The sequence below is a fragment of the Chelonia mydas genome, chromosome 10, assembly GCF_015237465.2.
Source record: "Chelonia mydas isolate rCheMyd1 chromosome 10, rCheMyd1.pri.v2, whole genome shotgun sequence".
Lineage (NCBI taxonomy): Eukaryota > Metazoa > Chordata > Testudines > Cheloniidae > Chelonia > Chelonia mydas.
Window position 1 is genome coordinate 49121317 of NC_051250.2, and position 17515 is coordinate 49138831.

At 40.1% G+C, this 17515-nt stretch overlaps 1 protein-coding gene across 15 annotated transcripts in view; it reads left to right on the forward strand.

Annotated features, from left to right (window-relative positions):
- Positions 1-17515, forward strand: part of SCAPER (S-phase cyclin A associated protein in the ER) — a 356135-nt gene that overhangs the window by 300945 nt on the left and 37675 nt on the right. Inside the window, exon 29 of one of the 15 annotated variants that reach the window (XM_043523929.1) lies at positions 4923-5437. The exons of the other annotated variants lie outside the window; for them this stretch is intronic. Coding sequence (XP_043379864.1) covers positions 4923-4947 — 25 coding nt within the window. The 3' untranslated portion in view covers positions 4948-5437. Of the gene's footprint in view, positions 1-4922; positions 5438-17515 lie in introns of those variants that run through there. 15 annotated transcript variants of the gene reach the window in all.

The window sequence follows — 17515 nt, forward strand, 5'->3', positions numbered from 1 at the left end:
ACCTGAAACAAAAGTAATTATTAAATAGTCTTCTTTTTACCAAGTAACAGCTTTATTTTTATATAAATCTGTTCTTGGGGAACCAAGCAATGTGTGCCCCTTTTGGAGGGTTTATCAGTGTTCACTGATGGTGGCCCTGCTTCCCAATACTCATTGTGATTGTAGGAGTAAAGGTGTATTTTCAGGCCTTGAATCCTGCACTGCACTGTGACATGTTGTGCATGTAAATACAAGACAGAAAATGATGAAAAGGGCAGGGAACACAGGGAAACCTGATCCTCCATTAATAACAACATTGCTGTGCTGCCTCAACGTATTCCTTCCTAGTAGCAGGAGTGAGGCCAAAGAAGGAAAACATGGAGTCAAGTTCTTCATCAACACGCCGAGGATCATGCTTATGTCTATTTCTCTTCAGATGTGCCCATTCTTCACATGTTCCCTACCCCTTTTTTTAACCTGAGTATGTGAGAGTAAGACTGAGTACACAAGAAGTTTAGCTGTAGCTCTGTGCAGAAGACTATGGCTAACGCTTAAGCTCACTTGTCACCATCAGTAGCCTCTGCTTACATTCATACTGAAAAGTAACAACTCACCATACCATGCCATGCACTGCATAAGGACTTGCAAGATCAAGACCCGTGTTAAAAATAAATGAAAAATCAACTAGCCAAAGACGTAATTTTCTATGAGCCCTGAATGAAGAACTGTATAACTGATGCAAAGGGGAGGAAGGAAACTCTTCAGATGTAGTACATCATAAGGGCTAGTTGTATCCAAATCTTGTTCTCGTTAAGGACTGTAAAATAAACTAACAATAACACAGACTCAATGATAAAACTTGGTTCTGCACAACGAGAATATTGCAAATAAACCCCTCTCAAATCATCAAGCTTCTTGGAGCATCAGTTTACAGAGTATATTTGCCATTGCTTGATGTGAGAACTATTTACAAGTTCCCTTGCTAATGTAATGTGGAAATGGAGTGTGACATCAATACAGAAGCTATGTTGTTGCTACTGAATCTTATCTCAAAACAGAACTGGGCAGCATGTAAATCCTTGTCAGTGGCTAATGAATCTAGACTGTGAATTACAGACTAGAACAGCGGTATACAGAAATATACAGGGTTTTGTCCAGGAAAATAGCAAATGTCAGATCACAGAAATAAAAGGGAAGTAGGCTGGTTTTTCTGTTTTATTACAGTCATTAAGATAATGCCTGTTTTGGCTGCTGAATGGCAAAATAAGATGTAAGCAGTTTGCTAGAGTACTGATTGTCCTGCTCTCCATTGCCAAGACAGAGCAGATTCAGGAAGTACTCTAAACTACATGCAAGTAACAAATGCTTACTTAGAAGGGAAGAAACTAAAAGCGTTCATGACTGTACATACCATACAATGAAGGTGAGGCCTAGCTTTATTATATTAACTATAGCAAGTATAAAAGTTTTCTGTGCTTACTTATTTATTTTTACCTCCTAATTTTACGGCGTTGTTGAGCTGTAAATCCTAACATGAAAAGACAGGTTTTGTCCTCAAACTTTTTTGAAAGTTATTTCTTCATTTGACTACTGTTATTAACCGTGTCTGTGTATACAAGCATTAAAATGTATCCGTCACAGAGACTCATGACTGCTTTTTACATCAGTTCATATTTTTAAATATAAACAATTTTCTCTCATAAATAAAAGCTTGCAGAAATTGTTCTTTTATACTGTTTGTGTTACAGAGCAATATCAATAGTATTGTTATATAAATGGTATATTCTCTAATAATAATTCTTATAATCGTGCTGTAGCTAAATTTCTCAGTATTGACAAATAATTTGTTTCAAGCGATACAGTAGTTAACCTGTAAATGAGCTATCATGAGATTAGTATAAGCAGTATGCTTTATTAACATAATTAATATTTTACATTAGTATTTATTATTTTTATAAGCTTCTCTCCCAGTAACCCAAATTCTGTGGCCATTCATGGATCCCTTATGGCAGAGCTTGAACTCTAATGGGTACCAGATTTTCATAACAGTAGTGCAGGCTCCCTGGCTTTTCTTAAATTTAAAAAAAAAAAAAAAAAACACCCACCATCTTAGGAGCTGTTGCTGCAATTCAAATACTCACCTGTTTTTTCATGCTAATGATAGCTAAGAGATTTGCCCTTAATGATTATATTCTAATAACCACTCTTCCAAACCCATATAAGGCGTGAACCTCCTTTAAACCGGTCATTCAAAAAGAATGGTACAAGGCCAAAACCAGAGAGCGAAAACAAGCAAAATAAAAGTATGGGACTACTTGTAGAAAAAGGGGCTCTTCAGTGTGAGAAAGAAAATCTAAATCTGGCCCTTTGTATGGGAACTGACACATAGTTACTTGCATTTTCATTTCTGAAGTTCAGCAACAGTTTTATTAAGAACTTTAATTTTAACTAGTGGTGTAGGGTGTACAATGTTCAATTGTCAAAATTTGATATTCATGACTGATACCATTGTTGTGAAAATTGTGGGTGTTGTAATTTAAGTGAGTAGGAAAGAAAAGATGTGAATGACGTGCACAAATAACCATTCCTCAAAGAGGCTGTGCTTGTTTGCAGAACCCTTATTTTCTGGTGTTTCGTTGCTGTATTTACTGACTTCAAACCTAAAATACCTATGGCATAATTGTATATTCTGCCCGTGTGCTTTTTAAAACTTTAATCCGTTGCTTGACAGTTACCATTGAGTTTGTTGTTAGACTTCTCAACATTTGAAACAGAATCAAAAGATTTTTGAAAACCTCTTACATATAAGAGATTCACTGTTTTACTAGGTTGAACAAAATCACTCAAAGCAGCATATACAAAAGGTCATATTTTATTTTCCCTCATCACATATACATTTTTTTCACTTTAAAGCCCACAACTGGTATGAATAAAGTCTTTTACTTTTTTATTGTAAACATTTAGGCTTAAAGTGATTATAACTGACAGTTAAAACCAACAGGAGCCAGTGGCCTGTTCATGTACAAATTATCTGTAATACAGGCAAAATCAAAAGTAAACATTTCCAAGAGTTCCTTCAGTTCCACATTAGTTTTCTGCAAGCCAAACACAGCAGACAGAGGGTTTTGGTTTTTTTTCACGGTTATGTCCTGTGGTGTAGTTGCAAAATATGCAGTTTTCTTTATGAAAAAATAATGCTTGTGTTTTTGAACCACTTCTACATCTGATTTCTTTTAACATATATTTCTGATTGATTCCCTGCTCCATGGTAGTACAAAATTTCGAAAGAATTGTATCCAGCTAAATAAGCTTCATCATAGGATTTGTTTCGCACTATTAATGGGTTAGGAGATTAGAATAAGTTAACATTAACCTCAGGTAAAATTGATCAATCATTTCATTACAAATAGTTGCAAAAATTGCTCTGAGGTAGCATACACAGTGTTCAGTTTTAGGTTATATTTTGGGTGATGAATAGTTTTCAGCTGATTAGTCTTCCATTTTATATCACTGAAAAACCTAAGATTTATCATTAAAATTAAGAAATGCTAATTGATGAAAGAAGGTATGCTATACTTTGATATGAAGGGAAAGAGGAGTATTTTAATGACTTGAGTGTTATGAGTAACTATAGAGTCTATTGCAGAATAACTAATTGGGCAACAAAAATGAAATTTTAAAGGCAAGGAGTTTCTGGGGAGCTCACTGACCTAGAAAGCAAAGTTTTAAAAGTCTTCATCTAGACATCTAGGGTTAAATTATGCCTTTCCACATGAAAGCCAGGAAAGGCCACAAGCTCCCACTCCATGGTATGAGCAGAGGGCATGGCCATCTCAATCCAGGAGTGTCCCAAAAGCTGTTAGAATTAGCATTCCCTTATGAGCGATACTCCAGTGGGTTCCTCGTCTGCACCTGGGATGGCCTCTTCCCCCACAAGGGGATGGCAGTTGTGGAGCAAAAGTCTGCATAAGATAATAATGCTGACAGATTTGAAATAGGATGATGCTACAGAGAGTAGCTCACTCCTGACTTCATTCAGCCACACTCACTCAAAAAACATGCAAAGAGCCCCAAAGTGAAGAGTTCATGAAGGAAGGATTCTACAATCCAGGGAAGGAGAGGTGATGTCATACTGGCTGATGGAAGCACTGCCCTCCCCCAAACAAAGTTTGAGCCCTAATAGTAGGTTTTCTACTCTTTTGATCCTCTCCATGATAAGAAATAGAGGGGATGTTCAACCTGCAATTAGACTGAAATGTTTGTTTCATTTTTTTATAGCAGGTAGGTGGCAACAAATCAGCTTATTTATTTATTTATTTATTTATTTATTTATTGGCCTTACTTCAACTTGCCTGTTGGTAAGGCTTTCAATATGGTGCATTACATTTTGAAAGAATTCAACAGTAGTAGCTTTTTGAAACTCTGTTGCAGTTTGGTTTATGGCATGATTTCTTTAGTGGATTCTTAAGACTCCCAGTTGGTTATTAAAGGCAGTCGGTGTTAAACAAACACAGACCCCGTTTTTGAACCTGTACAATAAACTCAGACACATTAGTCTCTAGTCGAGTCTCTGCAAGTGAGTGACCTCTAACTCTTATGCCTCTAATGGAAGTAGCTGAGTGCCAATTAACAATAGCGAAAAGGAGTTTGTGTAACACCACAGATGGTACCTGTAGGTAAATAGACAAAGTTTTCTTCTTTTTGTTTTTACTGCATTTCTTCTGAAGAGCTAGTTGTTTCCTTTCAAAGATTTTATGAGGTGATTGTGCAGCTTTGTGTGTACTTTACACAAGATAGGTGAGCTATCTATGAGAAGGACTAGGGCACTAATATCCTGGTAGCAAAGGAAAAATATTTTGTAATTTAGGCTTATTTTCAATAACATCAGTCATGGGATGGGCTGCAAATAGAAGAGTATTAAAATAAGCTTTGTTCTCTTACAGCAATTTCAGAGAAAATTATTCTTGACACGTGTGATCTGATCAACTGAGCATCAGTGGTTCTTCTGAGCAATCATCATGCAAATTTAAATACCTAAAAGATCATTTATCAAGTTGTACCTGCAGCCTAAATCCTGCCTCCAGTTGCCAGAACAAGTAATTCAGCTGTACATTAGGGAATTCCAAGTGGGAGAGAACTCCTTGGAGGCCAGGGAGCAGGAGTAGAGCCGATTTGAAGCCACTACTCCAACTTAAGGGCTGGAATAACATTGTTGGCCCTAGCATCTCCCTCTGCTTCCCCTTTCCCTTTACTCCCAAGGAACAGAGAATCTTACAAGCAGTGGATCCGCAGGCTGTGTCCCTGCTCAGCACCTACAGCATGATTTCTCTCAGCCACCTGAAGAGCCCACGCAGACCTTGTATTTCTGTAGTGTAGAACAATGATTCTCAAAGCCGGTCCGCCGCTTGTTCAGGGAAGGCCCATGGCGCACCGGACCAGTTTGTTTACCTGCCGCGTCCGCAGGTTCGGCCGATCGCGGCTCCCACTGGCTGTGGTTCATCGCTCCGGGCCAATGGAGGCTGCGGGAAGTGACGCAGTACTGGCCGCCACTTCCAGCAGCTCCCATTGGCCTAGAGTGGCGAACCGCGGCCAGTGGGAGCCGCGATCGGCTGAATCTACCTACGCGGCAGGTGAACAAACCGGTCCCGTGCGCCAGGGGCTTTCCCTGAACAAGTGGCAGACCGGCTTTGAGAACCACTGGTGTATAAGATTTACCACCCCTGCTCTAGTTCCTAACATTTCCTCCACTAGAGAAGTACACTAATTCTTCTGTGATGGGATTCTTTATGACTCTGGAGGAGTGGGGAGATTAAGACTTAAGAAACGGGGCATTTATTTAAAAATAGCTTGCAAGTTACATTGTGCAATGATATACTGCACACAGACATATTCTTTTGAATACGCTCCCAGAATTCCAAAATTATCACTGCTACAAAACAGCTGTGAACTGGAAAATAACTGTTGATATTGGCAGAAATTTCCCATGTGAGGTCAGCAACTACGTTATTCTCCATCTTAGAATTTGATCCAATAGAAAATAAGCTTTAGGAATACTTTATCTGTACAGCTGCAGGCACAAATTTCAGTTCCAAGGGGAAGTACCTCTCTAACAGCTGCTAAATGCTGCATTAAGAATTTTACATTTAGCCCCCTTCACAACAGTAGAAGCTTAGACTTCTTGCTGTATAATAAACAGACTTAAGGGAATGACATTGAAGGCCTTACTGAGTATGCTGGGTGAGTCCCCTGATATGCTAATGTGGGAGCAGGTTTTTCTTTGAGTAGTATCCCTATGGATGCTCCACTTCAGGTGCACATGCACCTCTTGAGCCAGCGATCAGAGATTTCTAGCTAGCAGTGTCTGATCAGCCCTCATGTGCGCTGTATGCCTCCTTGTGGTGAACACCAAGGTTGTATAGGGGTGCCCAGGCAAACCTCTTTCTGTTCCTTCTCCCCCGCCTTGGCCCAAGATGGAACACTAGTATGTCTTTCGCTTTATCCCCTTTTTCTATCAAAGTTAGTTAGTTTAGGGTTGTTGTTAGTGTTAGTATAGTTGTTAGTTTAGATGGAAGGACTGATTTCCCTCTCTTGCTTTGGGAGACTTATCCTCCTGACAGGCTATGTCTGGCTTGCCAGGCTTCAAACATTGCCTCTCTTGCCAGGAGGCTATAGCAGTGAACCACAGACGCTCCAAGTGAGTCCATTGCCTGGGGGAGTGAGTCCCGCATCTCCCAGAGTGCATCTTTTGTTTAACCCTCAAGTCCAGGACTCAGAAGAACAGGGAATTAAAGCTCAAACTGTTGGCTATGGAACCTGCAAACACCCTCTGAGCCAGGTCAGGAGATGACACTCACCCCACATCTGTCCCTGACAGATCTAGCACCCCATCAACCTCAGGGTATGCTTCTCCTAAGAAAGGAAAGCCTTTGGAGTACTCTAGGAAGACTACCGAAAAGAGGAACACAGACTATATCTAAGGAGCCAGCTCCAAAAAAGACCAGGTCCCCATCAAGGTTCTTGGTCTCCGATAGGGTTGTAAAAGATTAACCGGTAAGCATTAGTCTTACCGGTTAACCTGTCTTAACGGTTAACTGTGGGCGGGCTGGCCCCAGCAGCCCTGTGCCAGCCCTGGCATGAGGCACCCCGGCCACGCCAGCTGGCAGGATTGGCCCCAACCACTTAATTGGTTAACCATTTAAACGACATATTTTAATCCTTTAAATGGTTAACTTTTTAAACTGTATTTACATCCCTAGTCTTCCAGGGCACCGTTGGGGCCACAGACTCTTCCTCCAGTACCAGCAGGCCCATAAAGACCCGAAGCTCCAAGGAGAGGAAGCACAACTCCAATAGGATGCCCATGCCCTCCGCTAGTAAGGAGAGTAAACACAAGGTACCATCGAGCTCGGCCCCGTCATCAGCACTGAAGCATCTCGGTCAACCATGAACCCAACCATCGGTATTGATGCAAGCAGCTCAGCCGGGGATGTCTGTACAAGTGGTACCCTCAGTACAGAGAAAGCATTGGCGCTTGACAAAGCCTGCGGTATGCTCATCGTTACTGGTACCATTGGTTCCAGTCCTGGCAACCTCAGCTACAGTGTGTGTACCAAGGTTCTTTCTTGTACTGCAGGAGTTCAGATACTCAAGGGATTGCTTTCTCTTGGATGAACCAGAGTCCCCGTTGCTGTCAGGTACAGAGCAGTTCATGGTACTGAGACCTCGGTCTCTAAGTGGCCACTCTGTGGCACAGGACTCTCTTACATTCTCGTTGACTGCCCCTCCAACTACAATGGGAGGATGTGGAGAAAGAAGAAGAGGGCTCCCTGTCACTTTCCTCAATTTCTGTTAGGGGTTCTCCTGCATACCCCTTTCGGAATCTTTCGTGCAGGGAGAACTTCGAGGCTTGTCAAGGACCAACCCTGTATGCACCCCCGCTCCCTTATAGACCCCTCCCCCCACGAAGTGGCCATATTGGGACCCCTGGGCAACCTATAAGCAGGAATTCAGCAGACCACCGGTACCATCACTTTAGGGAGATGGGGGTTTCACATCCTCCCTCTGTTCTTTCACAGCAGGAGGAGACGTTTGAGGAGCTGGAGGCTAGATCAGATGAGGAATTCACTCCTGAAACTCCCATTTCATCATCATTGGCAGTCATGCCTCCCGCTCCTTCTGTCATCGATGACTACAGACAATTCCAGGACCTCATTAGAAGGGTGGCTAACACTCTACAGATCCCTCTGGAGGAGGTCAAAGATCATCAGCACAGGCCACTAGATATTTTGCAGTCAGCAACACTCTCCAGAGTGGCGCTGCCTATTAATGAGGCTCTCCAGATCCATTTAAGACAGTATGGCACACACCGGCCACTATTCCACCAATGCGCAAAAGGGCAGACAAGAAGTACTACGTGCCCCCTATGGACTCTGACTTTTTATTTTCCCCTCCCTCACCTAACTCCCTTGCGGTGGATGGCACTGAATGAACGGTATAAGCAGCACTTTTCAAGAACCACCCCCATGACAAGGACCAAAAGCGACTGGATCTCTTTGGACAAAAGCATTAGGCATCCACAACCCTGCAGGTTCAGATTGCAAACTATGACGCAGTCCTTGCCAAATATAACTTTATCAATTTCAACATGCATTCAACCAGATCACAAGTGGCATGTGCTGCATTTTTGAAGAATGGCCAAGTATCTGAGATATGTAGAGCTGCTGTCTGGTCTTCAGTCCATACATTTTCAAAGCATTACTCCCTGCTCCGTGCCATTAGATCTGATGCAGTACTTAGTACAGCAGAGCCATCTTCAGCTCTGGATCTTGTTCTGAAGCTCCCTCCTCCTCCTAGGGATACTGCTTGGCAGTCACCTGAAGTGGAGTACCTATAAAGACACTACTCGAAGAGGGAAGAAATGTTACCCTGTGCAGTAACTGTAGTTCTTTGAGATGGGTGCTCTACCACCTGTCCTCCTTATCCTCTACTTCAGTTGTTCCCTAGGAAATGACTGAGTAGAGAAGAAACAAAGGGCAGTTCGCCCACGAACGCCTATATGTCTGCCGCGAGAAGGCATAGGGTGCGTGCACAGGCCAAATAAGCACTGATAGCTAGAAATCTCAAATTAAGGGCTCAAGAGGCATGTATGCACCTCAAGTGGTGCACCTATGGGGGGACACATCCCGAAGAACTACAGTTACTGCACAGGATGAGTAACATTTCCTTCCCTGGCCGACTCGACTTCAGTCAACTAAGAAATGATATTTAAGGATTAAAAACACTAAGCAAGACTCCCTGTTTGGCAGTTTCAGAGGTCAGCCAGGGCAATGAAGAAAAAGGTCATCCGACCCTAAGATTACCTGGAAGGCAGAACCAGTCCATCTCTCTACCAAAGGTCACACTGGGAAGTCATTCCAAAGCTAAGGTCTAGTGACTCCTACACACTGCACAGCTCCCATTGGAGAGAGACAATCCTGAGAATTGGAACTAGCAGAGTGTAGGAGGTAGCCAGCTCATTTGCATGAACTCCTTTATGAAATCTTTCTCACAGGTTTCACAGCACAAGTGCTAGCCACAGAGACAAAGTTTTGGCTTTTGTATCATGCTGAACTTTCCGAGGTCAGCCTATCGTAAGGCCAGAATGTGCTGGAATAACTCTCGAGAGTCATCAGCCTGTTGGTGTAAAACAACCTGCTATTGTTGATCAGCAGTACCTGCTCCGTGTATAGTATGATCGTATTACAATTAAAGTTTTCTTTCCATTATAAACCTAATGTTCAGAGTCTCTACACCCTAAGCAATCCCCCTGAAATTTCACACGCCACATCTCAGCCCATGCTACAAATCATGGTGGATAAAAATCAATGATTTCTTTTTAAAAAAAATTTTAAAAAATCGGATTTTTTTTTATTTAAATCGGAATTTTTTGATAAAATGCTTTTTGAGGAAAAAACCTATCAAAAGAGAGTTTTAATTACAATACATTTTAGCTCAAAGATATCTCATCATGGAATAGGGATTATAAATTCTAATTCTATAGCATGAGACAATATATTCATGTAATGTTTAAGAAAAGTTTTTTAAATGAGTTCCAATAGTTCATAGATTAGGAACCCAATCTTATGGAGTTCCAGGGGCTTCTGTATAGATTATTTAGTTAATCTATTTTACCAATGGGACTCAGTGTTCAGTCTAGAAGATAACCATCAGAAATGCTTAGTTTTGCAGTTCTCAAACTGTGGATTTGTGTCTCCAGAGATAACATGCTTCTTAACAGCAAAAACATTTTTAAATAAATAAATAATATAGAGAGGTGAGAAACAACAGACCTCAACCCTATTGTCCCTCTGCAAATTTGTGTACACAGAGTCAATCCCTTACCTCTCTCTAAAAGTGCAAAGTTTCAAAAAGTTCAATGAATAGAAGATTGTTGAGGGTGGAATAGATCTGGACAAGGAGAAGAAATCTGGAAATAAATGTGAGAAGGGCAGGACAGGCAGTAGAAACAAAAGTGAAACTGTTTGAGCAGCATATTCCAGAAGTCTTGCGGTCTTTCTGAGTGTAGCCTTCATTGATTTGAGATCTACCATACCATTCTCTCACTAGAAGGGAAAACCTATAATGGCTGCAGGCTGTAAAAGAGACCCAGTTTGGGAATATTTTAATGACGTTCCTCTACCTATGGGTAAGACAGGCATGCATGCAAAATGCAAACAGTGCAACAAAGAAATGGAAGGCCTGGTTGCCCGAATGAAACAACATCGTGAGAAGTGTTCCTTCTCGGGAGGAAGCTGTGTTGAAGATGATGAAAGGAACATGTCTGAACATGCAGGATCTTCAGGTTGGTAAACTTTTTTATTTCATACTTCTTTCTTAAGGACTGCCTCTTTTCCTTCTGGACTATTCTTGAATTCTCATGTTTGAGCAAAAAGTATAGTTGTTACTCTATGGTACTGCCATTTTAAATGCAGTTGTGATAAAAAAATAAATAACTGAAATAGGCAGATCTTTCTTTTACAATTTCACCTTTAAAGTAGTACTGACTGTCAGTGAATGCAACGAGTAATACTAAATGAGCAGTATGGTAATAATAATTAAATAACTGCATTGACTTGTTTTGTTTAGGAGAATCATCCTCAACATACAGGATTCTGACGACTATCCACCTCCAAGATCACCATCATTTTCTATAGTTTCAGAGTTATCTGCCAATGATAGTGTTTCAGTCACATCATGTATGTCACATAGCCATAGTATATCATCTGTAGCAAAAAGAAAAAAAAATCTCCATCATCCAGAAACAACCATAGATAAATTTGTGATAAGAACCAGCAGATTACAAAAAGAGGTAATTGATGAAAAAATTGCCTGGTTTGTTTATGCAACAAACTCTTCTTTCCATATGATTGAGAGCCCACACTTCATTAACATGATTCAGTCATGAAGACCAGGATATAGTCCACCCAACAGAGCAGATGTCACAGGCAAATTGCTGGATAAAGTATGTGAAAGAGAATTGAGCAGTGTGCAAAAGGTCTAGAGGGTAAAATTGTTAACCTGAATCTTGATGGCAATGTCCACAATGATCCTGTTGTATGTGCTTGTCTGACAACAGAAGAAGGGAATGTCTTCCTTACAGAAACAATTGATACATCAGGAAATGAACACACAGCAGAATACTTACAAGAAGTAGCAGTAAAATAAAAAACTGTGAAAAAAGAATTCAAATATATAGTATGCAGCTTAGTCACAGACAATGCTAAAAATGTATCCAAGATGAGAAGAAGTTATTTAGAAAAGAGTGAAGAGAGTCCCAAGCTAATAACATATGGTTGCAGTGCTCATTTGATGCACCTCCTAGCCAAAGACTTCAGTATTCCAGAAGTAAAGGCTAATGTTGTTGAAATTGAAAAATACTTCTGTAACAACCACTTTGCAGCAACTGCTCTGAAAAAAGTGGGAGGAACCAAGCTAACTCTCCCACAAGACGTGTGATGGAACTCAGTGGTGGACTGTTTTGAGCACTATATCAAGAACAGGCCTAATCTGATGACAATTTGTGAACAAAATTGTGAAAAAATAGATGGCACTGTCACAGCCAAAGTTCTCAAAATTGGGCTTAAGAGAAATGTTGAACACATACTGAGTATCCTGAAGCCTATTTCTGTAGCCTTGAACAAAATGCAGGGAAATAGCTATTTTATTGCTGACGCTGTTGAAATTTTGAAGGAACAGAGTGAGATCTTAAAAAGAGAAATATGCAATGACAGAGTTAAATTACAAGCATTAAAAAAACGAATGGGATAAGCACTATCTCCAGCTCATTTTCTTCCAAATAGTCTCAATACTCAGTACCAGGGTCAAACCTTAACTGCTGAAGAAGAGGAGTTGGCTATGACATGGACATCCAGGAATCATCCCTCCATAATGCCGACTATAATAAACTTCAGAGCTAAGGGTGAACCAGTCAAGAAATATCTGTTTGCTGATGATGTTTTAAAGAAAGTTACACCAGTGAACTGGTGGAAGTCACTTAAGCACTTGGATTCAGAGACAATTGAAGTGGTAATCTCACTTTTAACAGCAGTAGCTTCTTCTGCCAGTGTAGAAAGACTATTTTCTTCCTTTGGACTAATTCATTCCAAATTGAGAAATCCTTTGGGACCTGAAAAAGCAGGAAAATTTGTTTTGTCTTTTCCAGATTAAGAACAAACAGGAAAATGAAGGTGAAGATGACTAAGTTAGCTGCAGAAGCCAATATTTTAAGTTTCTTGTGTTGACCTGGCTGACATAGTCAATTTAATTTTGGGTTTTTTTTAAAAAAATATATTCCATTTAACTATTTTAGTTAAAAACAGTTTTAACAAAAACAAACCTGATTTTTAAAGACTTGAATGTTTAACTAAATTCAAAAATTCATATGCTTGTTTTGTTAAAATATTCTATGTTTGCTGTTGAAGAGAAAAATCCAGAATACATACGTTGTTGTTTTAGTTAAATAAAACAATTTAAATGACTGTCTGCTGATGTTATCCTCCTAATACAGCATGGCAAGAAAATCCTCCAAATATTAGTGATTAACCTGTTGAATTGGAGATAGTTCATCTCCCAATGACTTCATAAATAGCTGCTTCAGTTACCTTTAGTAAATGAAATAACCAGTCATTCATTTTCTGATATAGCTATAAAACTAATCTGAAAAGGTTTCAAAATAAATCATTTTAAAAATGTATAATGTGTACCTTCTAAAAATGAAACCTACATCTATCTCTGATTTGTGAAGAACATGTATTAAGAGTATAACAACCAACAAGAATGCACTTTTATGTAGAAATCCATGATTAAATCGAGTCTTCCTGACTAGTGGTTTAAATCATGATTTAAATCAATTTGGTTTAAATCAAATCCACCCTGCTACAAATAATTAAAAAAGGAGATGTATATTCTAGAGAGGGGTTCTGCCTCCCACTGCAGCCCCAGTATGTTGTTATGGCAACATACAGAGGTTGTAAAACCCCCTCACAACCTCTTACCCCTGGCTGGGAGAGAATTTCCCTGATTTAAGCGCTGTGTAAGACAGCTAAGAACGGCCCTGCACAGGCCCCTTCCAAGCCTCACTATAGGGGTCCTGCCAGGGGCGGGGCATAGCGGAGAGCGCTACAGAGATTTGGGTTGCAGAGTAACCCATCAACTGCACAAGAGAGGTTGCCATATCTGTGGTCCATGTTGGTCCCTGACCAACTGATAATCAGGGTGGTCATCTTTGCCTTTTTTCTCTCCAGGCTATGCCTCTGTATGCTGCATCTACTGAAGGCTCAGCCCACAGTTGCATCGCTGGTTAAAAAAGTCCATGTTTTCTTAATGATAGGCTACAGTTTTTATTTTCTTGTTTCTCCCCCCACCTTTCCTCTTATTTGCAGGTATAGCCTGGGATACACTCATACAGAGCTGTTTGAATGTGTCTACAGAGTAATGTTTAAAATTATTTTAAAAGGTTTATAAATGTATGCTCAAAAGGTACTGATTGAGGCATAGATGGGGAAAATGTGATGGGGGCAGGAAGTGTGGAGAAGGGGGGTAGTGGACAGGGAGGGACATGAATTGGCAGGAAACTGACTTGTTGTCATGGAACCATGCTGTTTGGTCTTGAGTGAATTATTTTGGGGAGGAGTGAGGAGGAGATGTATGGCACTGGGAGAGGAGGTATGCAGTCCAGGCCATGCAAAAGGGAATAAAGGAGAGATTCAGGGGACTAGGAAGCATGGAAGGAGGTGAAGGGAAATGGAGGAAATGTGTAGGGAGGGTGCAGGGACATGAGAAGGGAACACATGGAATGAGGGGGGCACACAGAAAGAATAAGAGTAAGGGATGGGGACAGATCCTCTGTTGACCTACACTTTGTCTTTTTATTTACACCAGGGCAACATAGATGCAAAATGCTACTAAATCAGAAGGGTAACTGTGATGGGTTGGATCACAGAAAACCCCTTGGGAACTGCCAACTGATGTGCTGGGACTACCTCTCAGCCCATTTTCCCTGGCAGCTTGGGACTTCAGACCCCTGCCTGGTTGTGTCAGACACGCTCGCCTGCTACAAACGCAGACCCAGGTTTGAACTACATCCCACAAACTGCAGGCTTAACTGAAAACAGTTTAAGAAGTGCTCCTGTCTCCAGCACTCAGATGCCCACCTCCCAATGGGGTCCAAACCCCAAATAAATCCATTTTACCCTGTATGAAGCTTATACAGGATAAACTCATAAATTGTTCACCATCTATAATACTGATAGAAAGGTATACATGGCTGTTCCCCGCCCTCCCGGGTATTAATACATACTTGGGGTTAATTAAAAAGTAAAAAGTGATTTTATTAAATACAGAAAGTAGAATTTAAGTGGTCCCAAGTAATAACATACAGAACAAAGTGAATTACCAAGCAAAATAAAATAAAACATGCCAGTCTAAACCTAATACAGTAAGAAAATGATTACAGATGAATTCTCACCCTCAGAGATGTTCCAGTAAGCTTCTTTTACAGACTAGCCTCCTTCTAGTCTGGGTCCAGCAATCACTCACACCCCTGTGGTTACTGTCCTTTGTTCCAGTTTCTTTCAGGTATCCTTTGGGGGTGGAGAGGCTATCTTGAGCCAGCTGCAGTCAAAATGGAGGGGTCTCCCAGGGGCTTAAATAGACTTTGTCTTGTGGGTGGAGACCCCCTCCTCTCTCCTATCCAGAATCCAGCTCCAAGATGGAGTTTTGGAGTCACATGGGCAAGTCACATGTCCATGCATGACTCAGTCCCTTACCAGCCAGGCCACATTCCCAGGAAAGCTCAGATGTGGATTGGCATCTCCAAGTTCATTGTTAGCTTAAGTGTTTCGATTGGGCACTTACTGAGAATAGTCTTGATTGGGCACTTACTGAGAATAGTCTTCCAACTTCACTCAGGCTACTTAAAATTAAACAAGTACATAGCCAATATTCATAACTTCGAATACAAAAATGATACCTGCATACAAATAGGATGAATATATCCAGTAGATCATAACCTTTGCAAAGATGTTACATGGCATATCTAGCATAAAACATATTCCAGTTATGTCATATTTACTTTCAGAAGCATATTTCCATAAAGCATTATGGGGTGCAACGTCACAGTAACAATTTACACCCACTTTGCATTCATTTTGTGCTGTTTTAAATGGAGAATCTGGGTCAGTGTCTTTTATCCATGTTAAATTTTAAAACACACAACATTTTCTAGATTTTAATCACCTGAAATTTTGAACATGGAAAAAAAAAACCTCCCCCACCATTCCCTTTCACTGTCCACTCCCCCGTATCTCACCCAGGTATAACTGCCCACTCACTCATCCCCTTTGGACTTGCTCAAGTATGCAAAGTGGAGAGGAACTCCACTTTGATGCGCATCATAAGATCTGGTAGAAGAGATCCCTCCAATGGACCTCCCACACCTATCTGATTTAAACCTTTAGTGCTTGTTCACAGCCAAAAATTATCACCCAAACAATGTGTTTCAGTGGAGTCCAGCTAGCATCAGACATTATACTTTCTACACACAAATTTTACATCTTTAAAAATAACTCAGACATTAGATAGAATATCTGGAAATGAACATGCAGGGGATCCAAGTAGTTCCGCCCACCCCTCAGCCATATAATCTATCATCACTCACTATCTCTGCACCTGACTTCTGCTGTCCACCCAAGCCTAGCGTTGCCTCGTAAAATGTGCAAAACTATATGCCAAGGTCAAAGTAACAAACTACTAGAAACTAAAACCCATTTCTTATTCAAAAGATCCATTTCCAATATACTGTATTATGGCTATGTAATATATACTATTATAGCTATGTAATATATACTATATCCAATATATTAAAGCACTGACCTATACTACAGCTGTGTGGAATATGCATTTTATTGTGGGTATGCTTAAAGGGACATTATCAAAGTTAGTACATCCTAATTTTAACTTACCTGTAAAGCTGATTGTTATAGCTGGGTATATACCACTTACTGCAGCTCAGTTGCTTTCTCTTTCTCTCTCTCTCTGTTTGCACCTTACATATTCTAAGAAAATCTCACCAGGACTGACTAAATAAAAGTAAAAATAGCATTAGCTAATCTATTTGCTCCCCAGAAACAAATATATAATGAACTCTATAGGGAAATAACTGCAATGGCGCTGTTTCTTTATGTTTGGGACCCTGGCTAAGTGTTGTTTGTTTGTTTTCAGTAGTTTAATGTGTATTAATCAGTCATAGAAGGGTAAATATAAAAGTAATATATAATAACTAAGATGGATTAATCAGGTATGTTAAATACATATTCTTAAAATCTTAATTAGCTTCCTTTTAAGTTGACACAACAAATTACCAAAACAAACAATCCTACTTCTAAAACCATAATCATACCCTATATGTTTTCCAGCAATAATGACAAATTGTCTTTGCCAGAGAATTTTAAGAACTCACCATGAGTTATTTCTGCTTAATAATACAAAAATTGACCTACATTTTCTTCAGCTACAAGCTCTGCTTTATTATGTTGTCTTGAGTTTGTGCTTTTAATTACATCCACATCTTGAGATATGTTTATTAGAAAAATGAGTATCAGGTGAAATCCATCTAATAAGATTAAATACAGTTCTGTTAATAAGCTCCTTATTTCACACTCTAATGTGCTTCGAGATCCCACAAAAGAAAGAGCAGTAAAGGTACAACATATAGGAGTTGATTTCACAAGTAAAGTTATACAAATATGTTGAAAAATCCCAAAAGTGAAGGCGGGGGCATTTGTTACCAATTTGGATTCACCTTTTCTACCCAAGGAACAATAATTTTCTATTATAAACACAAACCCCCATTGATATAGGGATATCCATCTGTAACCTGGTGCTTTCTTATTCACTTTGGTTCTTCACTAGTAAACAGTTAAGCACTAGCACAAGATGGTGGTGACCGAAAGCCTGGCAGTTGTTCAGAGGCACATATGAAATCAGGTGTGGTTTCAAT